The following is a 22,631-nucleotide window of genomic DNA, read 5'->3' on the forward strand; positions in this document are numbered from 1 at the left end:
TGGCGCCTGCCTTTGGCCCAGGGTACGGTCCTGGGGTCCTGGGATCAAGTCCCACGTCGGGCTCCCTGCGTGGGGCCTGCTTCTCCCTCTGCCTCTCTCTCTCTCTCTCTCTATGTATATCATGAATAAATAAAGTAAATTAATAAATCAAAAAGTGGGAGGTAAGGGCGCCTGGGTAGCTCAGCTGTTGAGCGTCTGCCTCTGGCTCAGGGCGTGACCCCGGAGTCCTGGGATCGAGTCCCGCATCGGGCTCCCGGTGCATGGAGCCTGCTTCTCCCTCTGCCTGTGTCTCTGCCTCTCTCTCTCTCTCTCTCTCTCTCTGTGACTATCATAAGTAAATAAAAAAAATTTAAAAAATCAAAGAGGGACGTAAATCTACGTTTCTCATCATCGCCCTCAACGGGCTCCCTGATTTTTGCCCATTTGGTTCCGCGCTGCCTGTGATACAGTGAGTGCTCAATAAATAAATGCTGAATGAAAAAAATAGGATGAGTCCTATTTTGGTGAGTGGAAGCTCTAGGTAAGTCGGGAAGCGACAGGCAACGGGGATCATCCTTGTGATACTAAGTGGGGCTGTTTCCAGCTGCGGTCAGGGATGCTCGGCGGGAGGAGGGCTGGACGGCTGGGGTCGCCGCTGCCCCGCCCCCGCCCCGCCCCCAGCGCAGACCCCGCCCCCCAGGTCCGCCCCCTGCGCGGGCTCCGCCTCCACCCCAGTGCTGGCCCCGCCCCCAGACCCGGGCCCCGCCCCCAGACCCGGGCCCGCCCTCATCCCCCGCCTCAGGCCCCGCCCCCAGCGCAGGGCCCCGCCTTCAGGCCCAGGGTCCGCCTTCACCCCGCCTCAGGCCCGGGCCCCGCCCCCAGAGCAGGCCCCGCCTCCAGTCCCGCCCCCAGTTCAGGGCCCCGCCCCCAGACCCGGGCCCGCCCTCATCCCCCGCCTCAGGCCCCGCCCCCAGCGCAGGGCCCCGCCTTCAGGCCCAGGGCCCGCCTTCACCCCGCCTCAGGCCCGGGCCCCGCCCCCAGAGCAGGCCCCGCCTCCAGTCCCGCCCCCAGCTCAGGGCCCCGCCCCCAGGTCCGGGCCCCGCCTTCACCCCCCGCCTCAGGCCCGGCCCCGCCTTCAGCCCCGCCCCCGCGCCGGGCCCCGCCCCCGCGTCGGGCCCCGCCCCCGCCGCGTCGTCGGCCCCGCTTCCGGCCGGCCTCCGGAGGCGGGCGCGCAAAATGGCGGCGCCGGTGCCCCGGGGCGGGCGGCCGCAGCTCCGCCGCGGGCTCTAGCCCGGGACTCGGGGCCCAGACACGGCCTTCGCCCGGGCGACAGGCGGTGTGGGCGGCGCCGCGGGGCCGCGTGGGCTGCAGGCGCGTTCGCTGCTGCCTCGGGGGCCGCCGCCTCCCCGGCCCTGCCCGGGGCGGAACCGAAGGAAGGTCAGGCCCGCCCCCGCCGCCCCCGCCCCCGCCCCCGCCCCCGCCGCCGGTCCCGGGCTCCCGCTCTGAGCTCCGACTGCGGGCGGGCACGTGGAGCTCCCATGGCGGCGTCGCAGGCCGCGGGGGACGTCAACATCCCGGCGGGCGACGCGGGCAGGCCCGGGGACCGCGAGCCGCCGGGGCCCGACTGCCCCGAGGCGGACCGGCCGCCGCGCCGCTCCTGGAGGCACAAGTGCGCCTCGTACGTGCTGGCCCTGCGGCCCTGGAGCTTCAGCGCGTCCCTGACCCCCGTGGCCCTGGGCAGCGCCTTGGCCTACCGGGCGCAGGGCGGGCTGGACCCGCGGCTGCTGGCGGGCTGCGCCGTGGCCGTCCTGGCCGTGCACGGCGCCGGCAACCTGGTCAACACCTACTACGACTTCTCCAAGGGCATCGACCACAAGAAGAGCGACGACAGGACGCTGGTGGACCGCATCCTGGAGCCGCAGGACGTGGTGCGGTTCGGGGTCCTGCTCTACACCCTGGGCTGCGTGTGCGCCGCCGGCCTCTACTCCCTGTCGCCCCTGAGGCTGGAGCACTTGGCCCTCATCTACTTCGGAGGCCTGTCGGGCTCCTTCCTCTACACGGGAGGTAAGACCTGGCCTGCTCCCGGCTGCAGGCGCTGGAGACCACGTAGGATCCACCGGCGCAGAGGAGGCGGCCGGGGAGCTGCGCTGGGGCTGGGCTGGGCCGGGCCGTCGCGGGCCATCGTGATGTGTGGGGCACGTGGATGCATAGTGTCGTTTGAGAACAGCAGCCAGCGGAGAAGATGAGAAGATGCCGGCTGGCTGTAGGGACGTTCGCAGCCCTACACAAGGAGAAACTTCTGTCCGCTTCCTTTTCGTTGTTTACATAACGCCGCCGCTTCGCATCTTCACGCAGTTACAGTCAAAGAGCTCAAAGTCCTACAGCTCGTTACGCCCAGCTAGTTTGCTGCCTGACTCCTTGCAGCCGCGCATTAAGGTCGCGGTGGGCAGGTAGCTGGTCACGCGTTAGCTACTGAGCACCTGTTGGGAGCCCGGCAGTCACAGATGTTGGGCAGGGGCGCACGTCGTTGTATACGTAGACCTTGAGGACAGATCGTTTGTATATATAAATCTCGAGGGCAGGTAGATAATAGTAAAGTCACGTTCAGGACGACCCGCCTGCTGGTGTGCTGAGGACTTAGGACTTAGGGCAGTTCCCGGGATGCCGGGACTTCCGGTTTGGAAATCGGGAAAGTTCCTGGTAAGCCCCGAGGACGAGGACGGGCTGGTAGCCCGATCATCGAATATAAAAACACGACCGGCGCTGTAGGGAAGACATAAGGAGAGCGAGGGAGGAGGACACGGGTGTCTGACGTAGTTCGATCAGGGTGGGCCTCCTCCAAAAGGTAATGTGAGCAAAGCTAGAAGGAAGGAGGAAGGATGTTCCAAGTCTCAGGATGGCCTGGAGGCAGGCGTGTGTCCAGTATGTAAGTGAGGGAGAGAGTAAAAGGAGGTAGAGCTACGGGAGTGGGTCTGGGGAGGCAGGGAGGTGCAAGGCTGGTGCGGGCCCAAGGTTTTACAGGAATCGGTCTGGCTGCGGTGTTGACAGTGGGCGAGGGTGAGTGGCCAGGACAGACGCAGGAGACGGGGCTGCCGAGCAGTGGGAACGAGAGGGGTTTGGACCGGGCGGTTGTGGTAGAGAAGGGAGGGGGTGGCCAGATCCTGAACATATCCCGAAGGTAGACTGGTTTGCTGCTGGATGGGGCGCAAGGCAGGAGAGAAACGGGAATTCCACATAACTCAGAGGCTTTGGGCGGAGCACCGCCTGGAAGGACGGAGCGGATGTCCAGTCAGATGGAGGAGGCCGAAGATAGGGTTTGGGGGAGAAAATGGGGAGACTGACTTTGGACATCTTAATGCGTTAGATCTCCAAGTGGGGATGTCAGGTGGATGCCTGGGTGTAAGCCTCGGAGTTCCCGGGAGAGGCCCGAGCTGGAGCTGCAGATCTCTGGGGGTCTCTGGCGTAGTGAGCTTGTGTGACTGGGTGAGATCTCCAGAGGTGGGAGTGGTGATAGGGACACGGGGGGATCAGGACCGAGCCCTGGAGCACCCCGACGTTAAGAGGGGGAGAAAAGAAGGAACAGGCGAGGAGAAGGTGATGGAGCCGCCAGTGTGAACAGCTCAGTAAAGGAAATGGGCAGGGTGCTGTGGGCGACGCGCATGGAGCAGCGGCAGAGGGAAGGGGCCTCTCTGTGAAAGTGACTCAGACGTGGAGGGTCAGGAGCCAGCCCCGGGGCAGAACCGGGTCTGATTTGGGTGCCAGGCCCTTTGGGCCTGGAGGAGCAGCACATGCAAATGTCCTGGGGTGGGGAGAGCTCGGCATATTCTAGATCTACAAAGGGCCAGTGTGATCGAGAGGGACAGGGAGATACTGCTGGGGAGGCCGGCCAGGACTGGATGTGCTGGTCTCACGGGGCCTCCGTCTCGGGCTCCAGCCCTTGGCCAGCTTTCCTCTAACTCTGTCCACTCCCTGGGTGGTTTTAGCCGGTCTCACGGCTTCGTACGCCAACTGTTAACCTGGTGACTCTCAAGTGTTCAGCTCTGGCCCAGGTCTCGGCACTCAGCTCCAGACTTGTCCAGCTGCTTCCTCAGTGGCTTCTCCGCCAGCCCAGCGTGTCCCAAATGAAGTCCTGGTCTCTCCTAAGAAACCCGCCCTACGCCCGGCATCCCCCAGCTCGCTCCACGGCAACTTCCCCCTGAAGTCACGGGCATCCTCCCTAACTCCTCCCGTAAGTCCATCAGCAAATCCTGTGGACTCTACTTCGAGCGTGCACGTGGGATCTGCGCGTGTTCCCCCACCGCCCACCCCACCCCCGTGTCCTGGATTGTGGCGGCAGGCTCCCTGTCCCTCTCTGCCTCGGCCGGGGCCCGTTCCGGGCACTTCCAAAGGAGCGGCCGCAGTGTCCTGCTAAGACAAGGTCGCTACCTCAGGAGGTCCCTGCTCAGAGTTCTCCAGCGGCTCCCACCTTGTTCAGAGGAAAGGCCCGGGCGTCACCTGCGCGGCCTGTCCCGTCCCTGCAGCTCTCCCACCTGCCCCCTTCCCCCTGCTGCTCTGCTGCGGCCGCACTGCCCTGCTGGCGGTTTCTGGTCCAGGCGGCGCGTGCTGCTGCCTCAGGTCCTTTGTAGGGGCTTTTCCTTGGCTTGGGACACGCGCCTGATTCACTGTCTAACCTCCACCCGTTTGCCCGCATGGCAGCTGTCTAGTGAGGCATTGCTTCCTACCCTACTAAAATGACCAATAAAGGGTATTTTGCAGCAGCTGGAAATAAAGTAAGTGCGCGCGCACACACACACACACACACACACACACACACCCCGCCTGTGTTTTCCCCCACAATGCCTTCCCTGTTGTCCTTTCCTGCTTTGCTTTCCCTCACAGCACCTAGCGCTTCTAACACGCGGTCTGAAGTACTGACTTTGTTGTCTTCCCCTTAGACGCTCAGCTCCCCGGGATTAGGACTTTGCTCCCTGTGCTTTGCTGAACCCCTGGTGCCCAGAGCGCCGCTGGATGTAGTTAGTACTTACTTCTCATTGAATGAACAAACGGGGAGACACAGAAACGTGTATCGAGCAGAGTGACGACAATCTGATTCATGTTTTTGTGTTTTTTTAAACATCGACCTTTATTGATAAAACTGTCTTACCGTGAAGCGCACAGATCTTAAGTGTTCCAGTTTGATGAGTCTCGACAGATGCGTACGGCCGTGTGACCCGCGCCCTGCCGCGGTACAGGACGTTTCCGTCACGCTCAGAAGCTTCCTTCCCGTTCAGTTCCCACTCCCCCCACCCGGTCCAGAGGCCACCACTGTTGGGTTTCTCTCACGTCGCTGGTTTTGCCCGGCCTCGAACGTTGTATGCGTGCAGCTGTTCAGTCTGGACCCTCATGCCTGCTTGCTTCGCTCAGCACGCTGGTTTAGAGATTCGTCGTGTTGCGATGTGCACCCGTGGTGCCTCTTGCTGAGCGGGGGCCGTCGTGTGGGCGAACCACGATCTGTTTACGCTCCATCCCGTCCAGTGCCGTCTGGATCGTGTCTGTGTTTTGGCTGTTAGGCCCGAGCACTCGTGTGGAGGTCTTTCTGTGGCGACTTGTTTTCATTTTTCTGGCGTAGATGCCCAGGAGTAGACTGGCTGGGCCTTCGGTGGATGAACGCGTAGCCTCGGGAGGTCTTCTAAAGTGATTGTCCCAGTTTTACATTCCCACCGTCCGTGCGTGAGGGTTGCTCCACGTCCTGGCTGATGTTCTGATTTATGTTCTAACGAGTTTGTTGTGGCTGCTGCGTGGAGAACTCGCCCAGTCCTGCGCTGTGTTGGCTCACTTGGGGAGTGTTGGGACGGGTGGGAAGGCCTCGTAGGAGAGCGGGCCGCCTTGTGCAGCAGGCGAGCGTGCGAGCCCTGGGCTGCACTGGGGAGGCAGCCTTCTGCCCAGGGGACTACCATGTTCTCATGTCACATGACCTCCAGAAGGCTCCAGACCTCTCGGCCCCTGGGGGGGGTGTGGCTGGTGTCCAAGGAGGGGGTTATCATCCCTGGAGGCACAGGTTCCTGCTCACCGTTGCTCACGTCGCTCTTTACCGGGTGTCTAAGGAGACCCAGCCAGTTGGGTGTTCTGGCCAGCGCCCACGGCTGTAGAGCTGTGTTGGGCTCGTCCGAGGCTGCAGAAGACCCCTGCGTGGAGAGCTGCGAACGGGAGCGAAAGAAGAGCAGGCGGCTGGTGGAGAGAGCCGCGGGATCCCCGCCGGGACGGCTGGCGGCCCGGCGCTTCCCTGGGGGTGGCTCTCGCTGTGAGGTCCTGCAGGAGCCATCGGCCTGCTCATTTCTAGCGGGCGCCTGTTCTGCTTGAGGACCTCCTCCTGGAGGCCGTGTCCTCACCCAGAACGCCGCGTGGGGGTACTCGGTGGGTACCGGCCGTGGCTGTGACGCTTCCCTGGGGACGCTCGCTCCAAAGAACCCAGGCTGGTCGCTTAGCACCCGAGCACCGACTAGAGGAGGTGTCAGCTCGCACTGCATGGGGTCATCCTGTGGCACACGAGCGTACCAGGCCACACGCCGTCCGCCTTAACCCGGTGTCGTGTGTCGGTTCTCTTTCAATAGAGGTGGAAGAGAAACAGCGCAGAGCCCCAGCTACCAGTGTGAAGGCGACCTGGAGCTGATCCCGTCTTCGGCTGCCCCGGCCTCGGTCCCCAGCAGACCATCGTCCCTTCTCACGTTAGGCGGTGGAAGGGCACCTGATGAGCCAGTACCGAGGCCTGGAGCCGGGAGCTTGGTTAGCCCGGGAGGGCCCCGGCCCCCTAGCGGTCTGTGTGCCCACCCGTCGGACATTTAACCTCGGCCGGACTCCAGGTGCTTGTTACTGTAGCTCTGTGTCGGCTTCAGCCTTTGTGCCACGCACTGGGCAGGGAGCTGTGAACAAACTGGACCCAGGCCCTGCCCTCACACGACTTACGGGATTTTCCAGAGGTGGAAATCTGGGTGCCCTGGGCGCATAGTTATGCAGGGGGACAGGATGTGGCCCAGGGGTTGAGGGAAGGCTGCCTTGGGGAGTGTCTTTGGTGTCCTGAAGGGTGAGTAGGAGTTAGCCAGGCGGAGGCAGGGTGGGCTGTGTGCAGGCCCCGAGAACCAGCAGAAGCATGAGAGGAGGAGAGGGGAGCCCGAGGTGAGGTGGGAGGCGGCAGGGCAGGCCCACAGGTGAGCTGCTGAAAGGTCCGCGGGCTCTCAGGGTTTTCAGGTGTATGTTGGCAGGGGGCTGTCGGATGAGGCTGCCCGCAGAGATTAGGTTGGGGGCCGGTCCTCAGAACAGGTGTCGCAATGTCTCCCGCGTTGGGTGACCGTGACTCAGAGCTGGGGACGGACAGCGGTCCTCTGGAGTGGCATCGCTGGAGAGAACTGGGCAGGTTTGAACCAGGTGGTTTGGCCGGGATTTGAAGTGGGTTGGCAGTGCAGGAAGAGGAGTTGGGGGGGATGTCGTTGTGAGTTCAGGGGAGCCAGAGGGGAAGCAGCACTGGAACTTGGTCGTCTTAGCTGTTTTACTCGTCATCGTGGTTGGAAGTTGCTTTATGTGGAGTTTGGGCACCCTGAGGTGTCACCGAGATTCCCTGGGGGTCTTCAGAACCAGATCCCCCTGGAGGTTGTGGAAGATGGAGGCGGAAAAGTACGAGACTAGGCTGGGGGCTCTGTAAGGGATTGACGGACAGCAGCCTGTCCTGCAGGGGGTGGTGGAGGAGAAAGAAGCCAGGACCTTCTAGACCCTTTGCTGGCTCTCGGGTCGGACCCCGTGTGTAGAGGGAACCCACTGGTCTGGGTTGCAGGACTTTGCTGGGGGGAGCGGGAAGGGACACTGGGGGTGACTCTGAAGCCTAAGTAAGCGGGTGCTGAAGGCCAGAGCTGTGTCACTGGAGCCAAGGTCGGGTCTGCTCTGGAGGGCAGAGAGCTCACGGACTGGCCTGCTCTCCACCCGAGAACTCAGCGCTCCCGGCCAGCAGTAGCCTGCCTTGGGACTGAGGAACGGCCCCTCCGTTTCCAGGCCTTGATCTCACACCAACTCTCTGGCTTTTCTGGCCGTAGGAATTGGATTCAAGTACGTGGCTCTGGGAGACCTCGTCATCCTCATCACGTTTGGCCCGCTGGCTGTGATGTTCGCCTACGCCGTGCAGGTGGGGTCCCTGGCGGTCTTCCCACTGGTCTACGCCATCCCTCTCGCCCTGAGCACCGAGGCCATTCTCCATTCCAACAACACCCGGGACATGGAGTCGGACAGGGAGGCGGGCATCGTCACGCTCGCCATCCTCATCGGCCCCACCCTCTCCTACATGCTCTACAACACGCTGCTCTTCCTGCCATACGTGATCTTCAGCATCCTGGCCACACGCTGCAGCATCAGCCTGGCCCTCCCGCTGCTCACCATTCCCATGGCCTTCTCCCTGGAGAGACAGTTCCGCAGCCAGACTTTCAACAAGCTGCCCCAGAGGACTGCCAAACTGAACCTCCTGCTGGGGCTCTTCTATGTCTTTGGCATCATTCTGGCCCCAGCGGGCAGCCTGCCCAAACTGTAAGGGGACAGGGGACGCCCCCCTGCCCCCCGCTGTCCCCTGGCCTTAGAATGTGTTTCTGGAAGGCAGAGAATCTGAGGAGGGAGGGTGATTTGGCAGGCAGGGGCCTAAGGTTGGCTTCTAACCTCTCACCTTTCTTATTATTATATTTCTAAAGATAAGGTTTTGTCTCTCTATCACTCCATTTTATGGCGAATGTTGAAACCACTCTTGTCGCAAGTTGAACTGGACGCCTGGCCCTTGTTTTATTTATAACTTCCACTAGGGGGTGTTGTTGGTCACTTTAAAGTATATTTATTAGAAGGCCCTAAGCCTTGGTGAAGGAGCCTCCAGGTTGGCCCCGCGTGGGAAGGCCCAGTGACTGGGCTCCTGCTGCCCCACTCACCGCGGCAGGCGTCCTCCTGGAGGCGTGGTCCTGCAGGATGCGCTGGCGATCGGAGCCAGGCCCCAGGGACACGGCGCATCTGTCTCAAACACTGAGCACTGGGGCCTGAATTATGCTGCTCGAGAGAGAAAGTCCCTCATTGACAGCCTGACGCTGACGCGGCTCCGGCTTTTTGCCTCGGGTGTGATTCGGACACTGTTGTCCTTCTCTCTCCTTTCGCTTGCTGCCACAGTGGAAGAGAAGTGTCAGGTCAACGGCAGCAAGGGCGTCAAGCTGAGGGCTGGGGAGGGAACAGCCGCCCGCCCTGGAGGCAGCTGAGAAAATCACTCTGCTTGTGGACAGAAACTGGTAGGGCTGCTGCTTTTCCCTTTGTAGAATCTACTGGAATGACAGGAAGGACTCCAGCCCTTTCAGTAACTATTAGGAGCCCTGGAATCCTAGAGCACTGCTGTCCTTGTGGACCGACCGCTCAGCGCCCCCGGCAGCCTCTTCCCCACCCATCACCTTTCCTCGTGCTCCCGTGGGCCCCCCCATATCTGTCGGGTTCCCATCTGTGCGTCTCCCATCCGTGGAGCCTATTTGGGCAGCGGCTTAGCAGCTGAGTTGGGGACAGTTGTCATCTCCCACAGAACCACAGGACGAGCAGACCAGGGAGGTCCACTCATCCGTGAACGAATAAGCCGATAGACGCAGGCCTGACCCCGTTCAGCCAGAGTGGCAGCCCCTGCCAGGGAAGGCACCGTGTCTTCCTCTTTGGAGACAGATGTGCAGTATTGACCCTGCTTCTCCCCAGGGCACAAGCTGCCTTGTGCAAAGATCTTTTGCTCCCAGAATGGGGGAATTCCAGCGCTGCTCGTAGCTGCTTTTCACTTCACTGCCTGCAAAGTAGGATTTCTGGGCCAGAGTCGCTCCGTTGTGTTTGGTCCAAGCCTGAAATACGTTGAGACCATCATCATTTTCCTTTTCTGTTGTGATTATTGCCTTTCTGATTGGCGTTTCAGGGTGTCGGCCACCGAAAAGACAAGAACTGGTTCTTACCCCTTAAAATCGGGCTAATTATGATTTGGGTCCTGGAGTTAGAATTAGTTTCTCAGAAAAAAACATACTTGGAAATTATAAGCGTTCCTCCAAAGTTAAAGGTGGTTTGTCTGCAGAGACCCAGAGTCCTCGAGTGGTGGTCAGAGCCCAGTAACGAGGAAGGAAGGACAGCCCTCCTCTCCTGCCATTCCTCCCAGCACCATTTTTCTTATAGTCCAGGCCCGTGGCGTCGTGGTGTTCATAGGGGTCCTGCCTTCAAAGAGGGCCTCTCGTGTCTCCCCTGAGAGCAGGCCATTGTCACACTGGGCTCCGTCCTGCGGCCCTAGGACCAGAGCTCCCTGCATCCCCGGACCAGACCCACCTTCGTGAGCTCTCACGTCGGGCGGTGTCGGCCTCTGCACTGCGTCGTGGTACAGATTTTAATGCATATTTTTATAAATAAATGTTTCTAAAAGGCCAAGTTTAGTGCCAGGTTTTATATGCAGGTCACCATACTTTATATGACACCCCCTGATTCAATGAAGTTCTCTTTAGACTTGTTAATAAAAACAATGTTTATCCGTTGTCTTTGTTTTCCTCCTACTTCTTGTCTTATTGTGAACTCGGATCCATGAATCTCCTGGAGACCAGCCCAGGAGCACTGGGGACATAGGGTGGGGGTGGGGTGGGGGTGCGGCCCCTGATCTCCGGTGATGAATCTGGGTAGGGTTTGACCAGATTTGATGAGCCTTTAGGAAAGGCAGGAGGGACTGCTCAGAGCCAGCCAGGCCAGATTAACCTCACTCCCTCTGTCCTGAGCTCCTTTCATTTTTCTTTCTTCTTAGTAGGGTCGCCGTGCTGATGGCTGGAGGACACGTAGTAGAGTACGTTTGGGTTTCGGCTAGGCATCTGACAAGATGTCCTGGGAAGAAAGAGATATGCAGAATGGATAGCCGTCCAGCCAGGGGAATTTGCAGGAGACCACACGCTGTGGGAGAGAGCTGGCTGGTCGGGGTGTCGTGCCGATGGGCGAGGAGGCCCACAGTACCCGTGGGAGCCTGCCCTCCGCCCTTCGCTGGCTGGGCCCAATGCCTGCGGTCAACGACTGGAATTAGCCCAAATCACAGGGCTTGTAAACCCTGGAGGAAGAGCTTAATAAATGGCTGGCCATTAGGATCCTCAGAAATCAAAAGCCTACTCTGATGGGTCAAAGGAGAAATTCAGCATGGGTGCATATAAATATACTCGGGTCCCCCAAATCAGCCGTATGACATCAGAAGGGGGGAGCCATGGCATGGCAGCAGCAGATGTGGTCGGTAGGAATTTTATCAACGAGCCTGGGGTATGGTATCAGGTGCCTTCATTTCTGATTTATTCTGCTCTCCAGTATGGTGGCTGGAGATTCAGCCTCAGTCACCGTTGGGGCCACTCCCATCCCTCTGGGCTCCTGGGTCTCCAGGGGGCGGGAGCCAGGGGTGTTGGCTGGGCCCTGGCTCTACTTGCTCACTTCCCCTCTGCTTCATGCTGGAGTTCAGCCCTGGGATCCACCCTCGTCTCTGGGGCATTGTTCTGGAAGCGCCCAAATGCCCCTGCCAGCAGGTGCTCCCTGCTGGAGTCCCGTGTGCCTGGAGGACCCTCATTCCTGCCACCCAATCCCCGTTTTGCCTGGTCTCGGGGAGGCGCCTGTTCCCTCCACGATCTATTCTACCTCGTCCACCTCCCCTGTTCAAAGCATTTCCCTGCTTCCCCCTCCCCGCCCTGTTGGACCTTTGCACAAAATCTCAGTGGGGTGGAGGGTCAGGGGCTCATTGCTGGCAACCATTAACGCCTCTGTTAATCTTGTATCCAAACACACTCACCGAAGCCCGAGCCTGTTAACCTGGCCCGGAGGTCAGTGTGAATCAGTAACGAGGTCTGACTCCCGTGAAGGTTAATGCGATCCGAGGCCGAATTAGCAGGCGACCGACATCCAGAACAAGGAAGGCGCAGGTCCCGCCTGTCCCTGTTAGCTGGGTCACACCGGGCGGGCTGGCTCCCTTTCCGAGCTCCGCTCTTGTCTTAGGTTTTCTTGTCAATATGGGGATGGGCCGAGAACATGCCGGGGATGTAGTACGCTCGGGCTTCCGCAGAGCATCTGACGGCGTGGCACGAAAGGAGAGACGGACGAAAATGCAGTCAGAGGGGCTTTATTTCTGCGTGCCCTTGTGCACGTGCGCGCGCGCGTGTCTCCACACTGGTAACAGCTGCAGCAGAGATTTTTACGTGGCTCAGGACGGGAGCTGCGTTTTGAAGATGTGACTCACAGACCAGGTCTTGCCAAGAGAGCAGCGGGCACGCTGGGGAGGGCCCCTAAGCCCTGTTGGCTTGGCAAGGCCGCTGCGTGTGCGGGTGCGACTTCCCACGGCAAACCTAGGGCCAATGGGTAGAAGTCATGTGGCCCCAAGGTTAAGCTCTCAGGCAGGAAGAACCTTCTAGCCATTAGGAGAATCGGCAGGTGGGATGGTGGAGGCCTCGCGGGGGCAGTGAGCTCCTTGTGGCGAGAGGCATTCAAGTGAGAGGACAGCTTGTCAGAGACGCTGAAGCAAAGTGCTGCACGTCAGAGACGGGGGGACCAGAAGGGCCTAAGCACTCCCAGTCCTGTATGATTCTTCCGTTTTCCGGGGCCCCAGGGGTCAGGAGGACAGAGGACAAGAACTATGTCACCGTTTCCTCTCTGTGATGTCAGATGGTTGTCTGTGCCAATTTTAACGGGCACAGCTGTGATTGATACCCCTTTCTTTAGAGACTTGCACACCCATGCGCACGCACGCACACACAGTTGATGCTGCCCTTGAGGTGAGGTGGATGGCAGGCCGCCCCCGTCCCCCGAGCCCCGCGGACCTCCTCATTACGGGCCCCAGGCCTGCCGGGATGCCAACGGCGGCGGCGGCCGCGTAACCCACGTCGGGTCCCCCGCCTGCAGAGGGGGCGGGGCTGGCCCAGGCTCCCCGGGGCACCTGCTCGGGGCTCCCTGGGGGGAGCCTGTCATTGCAGGGCGGGGACCCCTTCAGTGCCCTGACCCTCCGGACGCCCCCGGGGCTCTGGGAGGGTCTTGACCACTTGCTCTCAAACAGGTTTGGGCGGAAAGGGAGGCTGGTGCGGGTGTACCAGGGGGCTCGTGCATCCAGAGGCGCCCCGCGTCCACGCCCTCACCCCCGCGCATCCCTGCCCCGCGCCCCCTGCCCGCCTCACCGTGTGGCTCAGCAGGGAAGGCAGGGCGCCCTGTGCACGTGTGCACGAGTGTGAGTTTGCCGACATGCCCGTGGTCCGTGTCCCCCAGGAGGCGGCAGGCCTGGCCCAGCACCATACGTGCTCCAGGTCAGCAGGTGCTGGCGCCCGGTTGTTCCCTGCAGGCGGGGGGGCCTCCAGGGTGGCCCCCCGGGCGAGAGTTTGCGCCGCTGCACCTCCCAGCTGGCCCTGAGCAGGGAGGACAGCTGGTGGCCCTCGGGGCGGGGACCGGAAGGGACGGAGGGCCGGGACTCCCGCCGTCTTCCCCGACGCGGAAGCCTGCACGTAAGTGAGCGTCTGCCGAGTGACTGAGCGATGCCACAGCGAAGCCCCGTGTGGGGCGGCGGCGTCCCAGCAAAACCCGTTCCTGGAACAGCCTGCGCCGCCGAGGCATTCAGGCCTCTTGCAGGAGGGAGGAACCGGGCTCAGGGACTTTATGGCGCTTCCCCAGGGTCCCCGGCGATGAAGCCACCTGGCAGACCTGGGCCCTTTCATCTCCGTGTGCCTGCAGCCCCTGGTATGTCGGGGACTCAGTTCTGGGAGGGGACGTCGGGGAAGCGGACACAGGCTGATGGGGGGGGACAGGCTGACGGGGGGGGGCGGTTGGCAGGGCTTGCAGCAGGGAGAGGAGGCCCTGTGCTCGGCGGCTGCCCTATGGGTTTCAAGCGGCGTCCCTTCCCGGCCCCCCGCCCCCGCCCCCGCCCCCCCGTCCCTGCCCTCCCCCTCCTGTGCCCCTGCCCCCACCCCTGCCTTCCCCATGCCTCCTGTGCCCCCCACCTCTGCCCGCCCCCTCCTGTGCCCCTGCCCCCCACCCCTGCCCCCCTGTCCCTGCCTGTGCCCCCCACTCCTGCCCTCCCCTTCCCGTGCCCCCTGCCCCTACCCCCACCCCCTGCCTCCCACTCCGCCCTCCCCCTCCCATGCCCCTGCCCCCCCCCCCGTCCCTTCCTGTGCCCCCCGCTCCTGCCCCCCACCTCCGGGGCTGGCTCCAGGGGACAGTAGTCCAGCAGCTTGCCTCACCTGCCCTGCTCAGCCTCTCAGCCCCGGGTCGCGGCCACACGGGGAGGCCCGGCCAGGTGGGTTTCTACTCCTGCGCCCACTGGCCCGTGCTCCTTCCTGCGTTCCTCACAGGTCCCACCCAGCCACTGGCTAAGGGTGCCGAGATCGGGAACGGGGGGTGACTGCTCCCCCAAAACGTGGCTGGGGGCACCCGGGGCCAGTGGTCACCCAGCATTCAGGCCTCAGGAGACTCAGTGAGACGGGGCTGATGCGTGTCCCCTAAAGAATAAACACCGGCAGCCACGGTGCTCTGGGGACAGAGAAGGGGGTGCTCACTGGAGCCAGTCAGCAAGGCTTCCAGGAGGGCCTCCCGGAGGAGGCGCTGAGGACCTGTGATCGGGCTTCTAGGAAGAGGTGGGCACGAGGGTGAGTAGCTGCCTGGAAGCTGAGGTGCGGGCGGCCCCCAGCGCCCTGACTGCCGCCTGGAGTTGGGGTGAAGCCTCCCTAGCTGGGGGGCAGCACTGAGACACACCCGGCCCTTCCCCGGAGGGAGGACAGGCAGGCAGGCGTCCTCCCGTCACCCTGGAGCCTGACAGCTCTGAGTGAGGTCAAGTCCGGGCCGTGTCGCTGGCAAGCTGGGTGACCGACCCTTTAAGGGGGTCCCTCCCCGACGTGCTCTGCGCAGAGGCAACGCCACCTCCTTGGGCCCCCCCAGACTTCTCCATGGAAGGACGTTCAGGAAAGGTGTGAAGTCACCTTCATCAGGTCGTCAGCATATTAAAAAAACGTGCCCCCGTGCACGTGTGTGCTCCGCGGGGCGGGGGTGGGGGTGGGCGCCCTCTGCCCCTCCTCCAGCAGGGTGATTGTTATTCTGGGTGTTCAGGAAGAGCCGAGAGTTAGTGGAACCCAAGGCAACAGCGAGCGACACCTTGTTAAACAATCTCAATTACCAGATACCCAGTCTCCGTGCAGTTCTGGGGAGGAGGGAGGAGGCCGCGGGGTCTGAGCACCTGAGAGCGGGGCTGCGGGCGGGGCCGGGGGGGAGCTTAGATCAGAGGGGGGGCCCAGTGGGGCCTCTGTACTGAGAGCCATTCCTTCTCCTAGGGGTGGGGGGGTAGGGGGTGGGGGTGGGAGGGTGGGGGGGGTGAGGAGGGATGGAGAAGAGCAGAGACCCGAGTTGGTCAACTGGGAAAGCGCTGTGACGCGTGGCCCTCTGGCACCCCTGCCAGGGTCGGTGGCTGCCCAGAGCTGGGCCACCCGTCTGGGGGGGGTCCCCTGGAAACCCCGTGGCTGCCTGGGTGACGCTGCCCTCGCAGTCACGCCCTGGGGCCGCCCCGAGGTGGAGCAGGGGTGGGGGGTGGCCGCGGCCCACCTGCAGCTGCTCAGCAAACGGGCAGCTCGGGCTCCGAGGTGACAGACGAGCTCAGGGCCGCGGGGCCAGGGACGCAGGCCTGGACGGGCGCTCGTTTGGTTAAAAAATCTCATTTCCAACACTTCTCCTTTCTAGTGAAGGGGAGAAAGCACGATGGGTTGTTGTTATTTTATAAATCTCATCTTGAATTTGAAACTCTTTAAATGTCTCTTTAAATGTAAATAAAAATGTTGAATCTCTTTAAAAATGTCGAAGACCACAGCTGTCTTGCTGTCACTGTGTCCCATGGTCCTCGTCCCGCTCCCCCCTCCCCTCGGCGCTGCCCCAAGCTCCCCCTGCACCGCTGGCCCAGCTGCCAGAGGAGGATACAGAAGGGGTCGGGTCGGGGGGTGCCCCACACAGGGTCTCGGGGTCCCCACGGCTCGGGAAGGCCTGGGCGACCTGCGCTGTGTGCCGAGTGACCCAGGGCTCAGCCCAGCCATCCCTCCCTCCCTAGGCCGGAGCCTGTCCCCGCCCTGCTGCCGTGGGACCCGGAAGGGGCCCCCCCACGTGTTGGCGCAGCGGTGCTGCAACGCGGTTACAATGTCCCCGTTTCAGAGCCGAGCAGACTGGGGCTCGGGCAGCAGGGTCAGTGCCTTGCTCTCCACGGCCCCGGGCGGATACGGCCACTCACGGTCGCCGAGCTGCGGCCCCACCGGGGAAGGCAGGTCCCGTGACTCTTCCCAGCGAGCCCTACAGTGGGCCAGCCCTGACCCGGGGTCGGGAGGACTGGTGGCTCCCAGCTGCTCGAAACAGGGCCCGGGCCACGCGGGAGGCAGAGGGGGCAGGGAGCAGCCAACGCGGAGGAGCCTGAGGGGGGTGGGGGTGGGGGGTGCAGGGGGTACCGTCGCAGAACCCGTCAAGTGCCAGGTGCTTCCACAGCTGCAGGGCTCCACCCCCGGGTCCGCATTGTCCCTGCCTGTTGGAAAAACAGATGTTCTTGTCCTCAGTTCCGCCCCTTTGTCCCCAACAAGCACTTAAGCGCAGAAAGGGGGTGGAGAACTGGGGACGGAATCAGGCATCTATTCTGGGCTGTTGCCGTGGCTGCCGTGGGAGGCTGGGGGAGGGGGGGAGGGGGGCAGGAGGGCCTCCCCCGGCCGGGGGGCTCCAGGGCTGGCGGGTGCCACGGGCTGGCTCCGGGAGGAGGGTGCTCGTCTCCTGGGCTGATGTCGGGGGCGCCCCTGGCCTTTTGCCTCCACTTCCAGGATTTGGGAGGCTGGGCGAGGTCAAGGATGATGGGACCGAGGTCCTGAGTCCTATTCTTGTTTGGGATCCATCCATTCATCGATCGATCGATCCATCCATCGATCCATCCATCCGTCTGCTGAGCGCGTTCTTAAAGGCTTAGCCGAGCTCAGGGAGCAGCACGGTGGTTTGCCGGCAGGAACTTCCCTCGAAGAGCAGAACATCCTCTTACCTCAGGTCACCGCGGCTCTGACTTGATGGGAGCCCAGAGGCTCTCCTGCACAGAAACAGCTCTGCAGCGACCTGCCCGCACGTGGCATCCCTGCCTGCCATCAGTCGGGCCTCCGGGTGAAGGCTTCTACTTCCCAGAGGTCCCCGCCAAGATACAAGTGTGAAACTGAGGAGGGCTGGGGGGGGGGGGACCTGCCCGTCACAGGGAGAGCAGACGACGGGGCCCAAAATGAACGCCACACACGGTGGATAAGCTTTGGCTGGAGACAGATGAGAAGAGAGATGTCCAGCCCCTGGGCTGCTGCCCCGGGAGGGAGGCCCGAGGGGCTGAGAAAATCGGGGGTGCAGGAGAGCAGATCCTAGAGGGACCTGGCCCTGAGCATCGCTGGTGGCCCCGCTCTGCTGAGACCCGCAGGGTAGGACGGAAGAACTAGTCCGGCCCTTCTGCTCCCCGCTGGAGTGCAAGGAAACTTATGCCCTGTTGACCCTCAAACCCCAGAAGCCCAGAGACGGGCCCCCTCTGTCCCCACGGGTGCCTCCCCCATAGCTCAGTGGGGTCGAAGGGGCAGAGATGGGGTGGAGATGGACCCACGCCCCCGAGTCCCCGCTGCCTTGCCTCCTGCCACCACCTGCCAGGGCCGGGGGCTGATCCCAGGTGCGCTCGGGCCCCCAGCCACCCACTTCCAGGGGCAGGGAGTGCCCGGGGCCGCCCTGAAGAGTTGAAGGAGGAAGGCGGGACGGAAGCGCTGACGTGCCACCCCCTTTACCTGGTGGGTATTAGGCAGCTCGTTAACTGGGGAGGCGCCCACCAGGCAGAGGCGCCCTCCGTCACCTCTTACCGCTTAATATTCAAAACCTACTTCACCTCCCTGTAGCAGAACTTCTAAAAGAGTCACCTAATTAGAGCACATTAGAATTCGTTTGAAATGGTTTCCGTAAAGACAATTATTATCCAGGGGTGATTCTGGGTGAGCGCACGGGCTCACCCACTACCGGAGCCGGGGGAGGGGGGGCCCACACGCTCTCTTCTGCTCCTGCTCCGAGAAGCACTGGGGAGGGTCCTAGGAATAGTTCCCAAGGCGCTAATGCCCCCCACCCGCCTTCCCACCAGCGTGAGTGCACCCCCCCCCGACACTTGCCCCGAACCCCCACGCGCCCAGGGGTTAGACGAGGAACATCATCCAGGGGAAACGGAAGGAATCCAGCCAGAGCCCCAAAGGCTTGCTCACCTCCGGTGGCTCTTCACTCCTCCCCAGACCCTTCCACGTCCCTCCACGCTCACCCCCACCCACCCCTGCTCCCGTGCTCAGGCCTGTCGTGGCCTAACAGGTGCTCTCCCGGGCAAAGGGTTTTGCCCTAAGGATGACACTCAAAAGGCTTAGGATGGGCCGGAGGCCTGGGAAGTTGGAAAGTCATCTCCTCGCCCCCGAGCAGGGGCTCCCGATCCCACAGCCCTGAAGGCAGGGACCGAGCCTCCCCACGTCCGGGCACGTAGGCCTCTTTAAAGCACGCTCCCTTGGAATATGTTTTTTTTTTTTTTTTTTTTTAAGATTTTACTTATTTGAGAGAAGAGAGCGACAGCGAATGAGCACTGGCGGGGTGAGGAGCCGAGGGAGAAGCAGGCTCCCCCGCTGAGCAGGAAGCCGCTCCTGGGGCTGGACCCCAGGACCCCAGGATCTCGACCTGAGCCGAAGGCAGATTTAACGGGCTGAGTCCCCCGGGGGGGCCCCTCCGGATGGACTTTTAAAAGCCAATCCGCGGTGTCAGAGGTCAGGAGAGCAGCTGGAGGGGCCTCGGGGCTCACACGGAGCAGTTCCCTCGGGGAGGGCCCAGGCAGCACACGCGAGAGCCCGGCGCCGCTCAGTGTGCCTCGCGCCTCGAGGAATCTTTGCCCCAAAAGCCCTTTGTCAGGTAGCGACGAGCGCTGCCCCGTTACATCCCTGGACCTAAACGATCCCTCGCAGGGAGAGCCGGGGCAGGCAGGAGGGAGCGGAGGGGGGCGCGCCCCGGCTTCCCACCCGGGTTTGGAATGAGCGCGTTACCGGCAGCTCGTGTTCCTCTGCGCCAGGCTGGCTCCGTGACGTGCGTGCTGCCGCCGAGGCTAAGGGGCAGCTCCTGAAGACGCAGTTCTCCGCGTTGGAGTGACAACGGTCCGGAAGCTTCCGGGTGGCAGAGAAGTCAGACTGAGGCAGCGGTGGGAATGTGACCCGGGTCACCTCCTCCCTCGCCCCTCGTCCCTCGGCGGCGTCGGCCGCCTGCCGTCAGGGGGTCAGGTGCCGGGGTGCACGCTCCGCCGCCGCTTTGCCGGGAACCGCTCAGGTCCCGAAGAAGGGGAGCCGCCTCCTCTGGGTCTGCAGGGCCAGGAAGGAGCCGCCCCCCAGGGGAGGGCCCGGCGGCGATTCCAGGTTGGCGACCGTGGCCCCAGGGTGCGACACCCCAGCCGTCTGCGTGCGCTCCAGCGTCCTTGTCAGCAGGCACGGTCCCTTTCCCGTCCCCGCAGATCTGGTCCATCCCCAGCTTCCCTCGGCCGAGGATCCGGTGGAAGCAGCACTCGCAGGCCTCGCCCCTCCGCCCTCCTCCCCGGGCCTGGCCGGAGCCCCGCTGGGCGTCCTGAGGGGCCAGAAGCTGCGCGGAGACGGGCTGTCACAGCTCGGGCCCGGCCCGGCCAGCGGACGCCCAGCGCCATCCACCACACGCGTGCGCGAGGCCCGTGTTAGGTCCTCTGGCGCCAGCTGACGCTCGTGAGCACGTCCGGGAGGCCCAGCCCGAGACCCCCGCCCCCCCGCGGGACCCTGGGCGAGCAGCCACGAGGTTTTGGGGGCGGTTCACCACTCGGGGGTCCAGAACCCGCCCAGCTCCCGCCGCCCCTGCCTGGGCACCCGCAGGCCAGCGCCCCGGGGGACGGGACTGTGCCCTCGAGTGCCCGGCCCACTCTTCCCACCTAGAAGCCCCGGGAGCAACTGTTCTCGCCCAAGATTTGTTTCCTTGCCCATCCCCACCCGTTTCCGGGGCTGACACGGCGGTGCCCATTGCTCTTTATTAGTTTAATATATGTTGAAGCCTCCAAATAGACGCTGGGGCCCAGGTGGAGCAGATGAAATGTGACTAAGTTCTGGGGGGATGATTGATAATGAGCGGGGACTGGAAAATCAATTGTGTTAATTCCTAGTCTGTCACTGGGTCCGAGAATTAATGAGAGAATCTGTCTAACTTAATGGTATTTACACATTATACGGAGTGTGATAAAATCGTCGGCAGGTGCGGCCTGGCATTCCGATTACGGAGGGGCCTGCGCAGCCTGAGGGGCAGGCGGGTCCGAGCCCCGGGGCCCGGCTGGGCACACGCACACCGGCCCCAGCAGCCCGCTGAGCCCCAGGAGGTCCCGGGACCCTGCGTGGAGCCGGGCGGCCCTGCTGGTCCCTGCCGTGTGTGGGGACGGGCGCCCGCCGGCGGTGCCTCTGGGGTTCGCCGGCGGCACATTTAGGGGCCTGTCCCCGAAGCCGCGTGGCAAGGTGGGCCCCGTCTCCGGCGCTGGGATGACCGGAAGGACACAGACGGCCGGCCTGACCCGCACGACCCCTTCCCCGAGGAAGGTCGGCACCAGCCCACCCGGCGGTCACCGTTGGGAGACCCCTCGGAAAGCCTCGTGGACACCGATGAACGAGGCTCTGCTTTGGGATCTGGGGGTTTGCTTTCCTGAACTTCTGCAGACCCAGGCTTGTCTGGAGCAGCGACACGGAGGCGCCCGTGCGGGTGGCCCCAGGAACGCTCGGCCCCCGGCGGTGTCCTGCCGACGGAACAGGGATCCGAGGGTCCCGTGAGGTCCGCAGCCGGAGGGCAGGTACAGGTGGGGGGAGATGGGCGGGGCGTCCCCTGCAGGTGGGCGCTGTCGGGAACCCCCCGTATCAGCCCTTCACTCCCACCCAGAGCTGTATTCCAGCGCAGCCTGCCGGGGGTTCGCGGCTCCCCAGCTCGCCCTGCCTTTCCCACCCCCTTGCCTTGAATACGCAGCTTCCTGGGTGACCCGAGGCCGGGCTGGGGGCGGGCGGCCGCCCCATGGAGCCATCGCAGCAGCGCTTGGGGGACGCTCCGCACGGCACAGGGAGCCCTGCAGGTTTCGATCCCTGCGCTGTGTCATCTCTCGCTTCCAGGTCCGCGGGGGTCCACGTGCTCTGCGCGTCTCCCAAGATAAGCCCCAGACGGGAGGTGGCGAAGCAGCGCCCTGCCTCCCACGGAGTGGGATCCGCCAGGCGGCAAACCACGGACCCCGGGTTGGCTTCTGGGGGCTCCTGGCTCCCCCGCAGAGCCCGGCCCCTCCACCCCAGGCGCTCACGCCCCGCAGCCTCCATCTGGGGCCTGCGCCGATGCCCCCAGAGCCGGGTGCACTGGGAGCTGGGGGCCTGCGTAGCCCTGACGCCGCCGGGCCTCGCGTGGAGAGCAGGGTCTCCGAGGTCACACCGGCCTGGGAGCGAATCTGAGCTGTGCCCCTTCCCGCCGCGGGAGCTGGGCCCCACGGACCTCTCTGGGAGGCGGCCTTGCTGGGCGCGCCGTGAGGACGGCGGCTGCGGGGCTCAGGGTGCGGGGCCTGCTCTCTGCGCCCTCGGCCGTCCTGCGCTCAGCGGGCACGCGAGGCGGCTGTCACCTCCCGGGACCCGCGCGGCCTGAGGACAGGCAGACGCCCGTCAGGCCAGAGAGCGCCCACGTAACACGTTCATTCTGAGCCGAAGAGAACTTGGGGCACCCGCCGGGGCGCTGGGGTCACGGGGTCAAAGTGCACACGCCGCCAACGTGCATGACAGCGGCCAGCGCCGGCAGCTCGCGTCCTAGGGGTGCCCCCCGCACCCCCATGTCCCCCCCTCGTGTCCCCCCCGTGGGAGTGGGGGCAGGGGTCCTGGGTGTGCAGGGAGGTGTCCGGAGACTGTCGCTGTCCCCTGCCCCCTCCCTGCTGCCCCCGTGGGAACGCGTTCCCTCCGTGACCCGGGGCAGGGAAGCCAGGGTCCCTGTGCCGGAGGTGAATCTGGGGGGGCCGAGCTGCAGCGGGTCCCGTTCTGACGACTCGGTCCCTCGCGGGGCTCAAAGGAGCTGTTCATCCTTTTGTTTCAACGGGATCGTAGATGCGGAAGCCGCAGCGCAAAGGGTGGAGAGGCCCCGCCTGCTCTGCCTCGGTTTCTCCCCCGGGAGCGTGTTTCGGCGGCGCAGCCCCAGGCACCCACGTCAGTACATCCGGCCGTTTGCAGGCGCCGATTTGCGTGTGTGTTGGTGCAACGTTATCACACCTGGGGGTTTTCATGCCCAGTCCCATCGGATGCAGAGCGGCTCCGCTGGCACAGGGATCCCCGTGTGGCCCTTGTAGGACGGCCTGGACCCACAGCCCCACCCGCACCCCTGACCCCTGGTGGCCTCGGGTCTCTTCTCCTCGATGATGATGTTTAGAGAACGCTGCATAAGAGGACCCCTAGGGTGTGCGACCTTTGGGATCCGCTTTCCTTTGTTTTTCCAGCGGGCACACGTCTCTGGAGGCGCAGCTGCCGCAGGCCGGCTCCTCGCTGGTCGCTCGTGGCTCCAGGGCGCCGTCTGGGGCTCCGGCCAGGCTCCTGCGCACCAGCCGCTCTCAG

General features: G+C 63.5%; 1 protein-coding gene across 1 annotated transcript; it reads left to right on the forward strand.

Moving 5' to 3' along the window:
* The first annotated feature begins 1,200 nt into the window (after positions 1-1,200).
* On the forward strand, positions 1,201-10,511 carry UBIAD1 (UbiA prenyltransferase domain containing 1). The gene is made up of 2 exons (XM_055332757.1): positions 1,201-2,043; positions 8,040-10,511. Exons 1-2 carry the CDS (start codon positions 1,518-1,520, stop codon positions 8,525-8,527), a joined length of 1,014 nt encoding a protein of 337 aa, XP_055188732.1. The 5' UTR covers positions 1,201-1,517; the 3' UTR covers positions 8,528-10,511.
* Positions 10,512-22,631: the final 12,120 nt, after the last annotated feature.

This window comes from Nyctereutes procyonoides, unplaced genomic scaffold (genome assembly GCF_905146905.1).
Source record: "Nyctereutes procyonoides isolate TBG_1078 unplaced genomic scaffold, NYPRO_anot_genome, whole genome shotgun sequence".
NCBI classification, from domain to species: domain Eukaryota; kingdom Metazoa; phylum Chordata; class Mammalia; order Carnivora; family Canidae; genus Nyctereutes; species Nyctereutes procyonoides.

What these genes read in the sequence shown, in the direction of transcription:
- UBIAD1 (XM_055332757.1), top strand. Translation starts at nt 1,518, where the DNA reads ATGGCGGCGTCGCAGGCCGCGGGGGACGTCAACATCCCGGCGGGCGAC. An exon ending in CTCCTTCCTCTACACGGGAG is followed by an intron (nt 2,044 to 8,039) that starts GTAAGACCTGGC and finishes TTCTGGCCGTAG; the next exon opens with GAATTGGATTCAAGTACGTG.